Source organism: Sinocyclocheilus anshuiensis, unplaced genomic scaffold (genome assembly GCF_001515605.1).
Source record: "Sinocyclocheilus anshuiensis isolate Anshui unplaced genomic scaffold, SAMN03320099.WGS_v1.1 scaffold1734, whole genome shotgun sequence".
In the NCBI taxonomy this organism is placed as follows: domain Eukaryota; kingdom Metazoa; phylum Chordata; class Actinopteri; order Cypriniformes; family Cyprinidae; genus Sinocyclocheilus; species Sinocyclocheilus anshuiensis.
Window position 1 is genome coordinate 609700 of NW_015544334.1, and position 2206 is coordinate 611905.

General features: G+C 33.6%; 1 protein-coding gene across 3 annotated transcripts in view; it reads left to right on the plus strand.

Annotated features, from left to right (window-relative positions):
• The window catches only part of LOC107698159 (calcium-activated potassium channel subunit alpha-1), a 248967-nt gene that overhangs the window by 197417 nt on the left and 49344 nt on the right, over positions 1-2206 (plus strand). For 2 of the 3 annotated variants that reach the window (XM_016499115.1, XM_016499116.1), the window contains exon 17: positions 1573-1584. The exons of the other annotated variant lie outside the window; for it this stretch is intronic. In XM_016499115.1, the coding sequence (XP_016354601.1) occupies positions 1573-1584 (12 nt within the window). The remainder of the gene's footprint in view (positions 1-1572; positions 1585-2206) is intronic. 3 annotated transcript variants of the gene reach the window in all.

The following is a 2206-nucleotide window of genomic DNA, read 5'->3' on the forward strand; positions in this document are numbered from 1 at the left end:
TTTTACTGTTCTTCAATGTTTAATTTATGTTTGAATAAATCCATCAAGTTTTTATGACAGCCACCATTATGTTTATAAAAAACGAATTGAAGTAGAAATATTATTATGTAATTGTAACTTTATTATTTTAAAAACTTCATTAAGTGTAATTTTAACAAATCAGTCAATTTTAACCTTCAATATTATAGTAATGCAGTTCCAACTGACTCTCATGTATGTTTTACAGCATTAGTTGAGAGATTTTTTTCCTTGAGAAAATTTGCTATGTACTGTACCTGATATATATCCAAAATAATCAATATTGAATCGAATTGGTAATCGCATCGAATCGCAAGCTTGTGAATGAGAATCGAATCGAATCGTGAAATTTGTGTCAAAACCGAGACCTACTGTTTATTTCACAGTAGATTAAGATATTGGCTAGTACTATTTCTCATTATTTGTGTGTCACACAGAGCATTCCATGTAATAAAGTATGAGATGTGTCAAACAATTATTTATTTTTTTTTTGGCGAAGTGATATTTGTTGTTTACTGTTGCAACATTGCAAGGAGAATTTTCTGTGGAATCTCAATGATTATTGGACATATTTTAATATTTCAACGTGGCTCATCCAGTCAATTGAATCTTAACTATCCATTTTATAATATTAGTTTTGATTCTTTTGTTTTTAACTCGTTTTTTTTTTTTTTCACTCAGTTACATTGAGTAAGTATGAATAATTTGATCTTTTAGGTTTTTCCAGTAAATTTAAGGTTAAAAAGAAAACAAATGATTAAATGAGATGAATTGTATTTCTTTTGTGAACTATTTAGTTCTCTGGATTATCCCCAAATAGCTTGTAACATATGGTTATTTAAAATATAAACAGTTTTCTTGTTTATGATATATACCATTACCATGTTAAAAATGAGTCATGCTGTGATAAGATTTTGCCCATACCGCCCACCACTACCAGGTTTTGCCATATTGTGTCTCAGAGAGATGTATATTCAGAACAGTTATGAAGTAGTTTTCTCCTTTTTTTTTCCCACTCTTTTTGAATCGCCTGCTAAAAATGTAACACAGAACCTTGTTTTTCCCCAATATCACATAAAAGTGCCACTCATGTCCAGTGTTCTTCGTGCCAACACACGCAACGACTGTAAAACAAAAGTTATTTTTTACTGTCACTCGGTATGATACAGTTCATATAATTTGATTACTTTGTAATGGATGACTGTTAAACTTTGGTTAATAACTTTGCCATACCCCACATAATGGCAAAACGTTTAGAGGGCACAACATTATCCTTTAGTGTAACTCTCAATTTGGTGTCCTGGGCTGGTCTAAACTTGGAAGCGCACTTTGGGATTTAGACCATAATTTTTCCTTTGTAGGACAGACGAGTTAACCAATGCAAAGTGTATTTTTTCATGGTGAAAGTGACTGTTTTGCCCTCTACTTTTTTTTTTTTTTTTTCTTTTTCTTTTTTCATTTCCTGATCTTACTGTGCAGATACAGATGACTGACACCTCGCCTCCTTTTTTCCCAGTCTATGTTTGATTTATAATGTTTTCTTGTTGTTTGCAGAAGCAGAAAGCGGTATGCCCTCTTCATAATCTCACCCCTCTACACTTTAGATCAACTGTGGGAGAAAAGCTTAAGGATATTGTACCACCTCCCTCTCAGAAATGGCCAAAATCTCTCGCTATCTCTCTTATTGTGATTCTCTTTGTGCTTAATGCACTAACTTCTTTGCAGGCAGAGAGAGTAGTTGCTATTGTTCGATTCACTCGTTTCTTCGTCTGTGCTGTTCACATACCAACACAGCGTTTATCCACTCCATGTTTGTTCATCTCTGGTTTTTGTTCTCAACTTCCTCTCCTTTCCTTTTTTTCCCGTTTGATTATTTGTCAGTGTTCATCAGCTGCAAATCATTTCTGCCCGTGTCTTTTTCAGCGTTGTGCTCTCCATGCAAACAGTACTTCATGTTTTTTTTTTACTTATTTCGTAATGCACCTAATAGGAAAACAGTTGTACTCTAACAGTGCATTATATATCAGAAAATACTGGTGTTTGTCCATTAATCAATATGGCAAGTTTTACTTCACACAGTATTAAACGCTAAACACCGATTGGTTAGTAAAGGCCACACTATTCATGGCGACCATCTTTGCCTTTTCTGTCATTACCACTCTAACACTGTATTGCGTTTGTGTGTCTT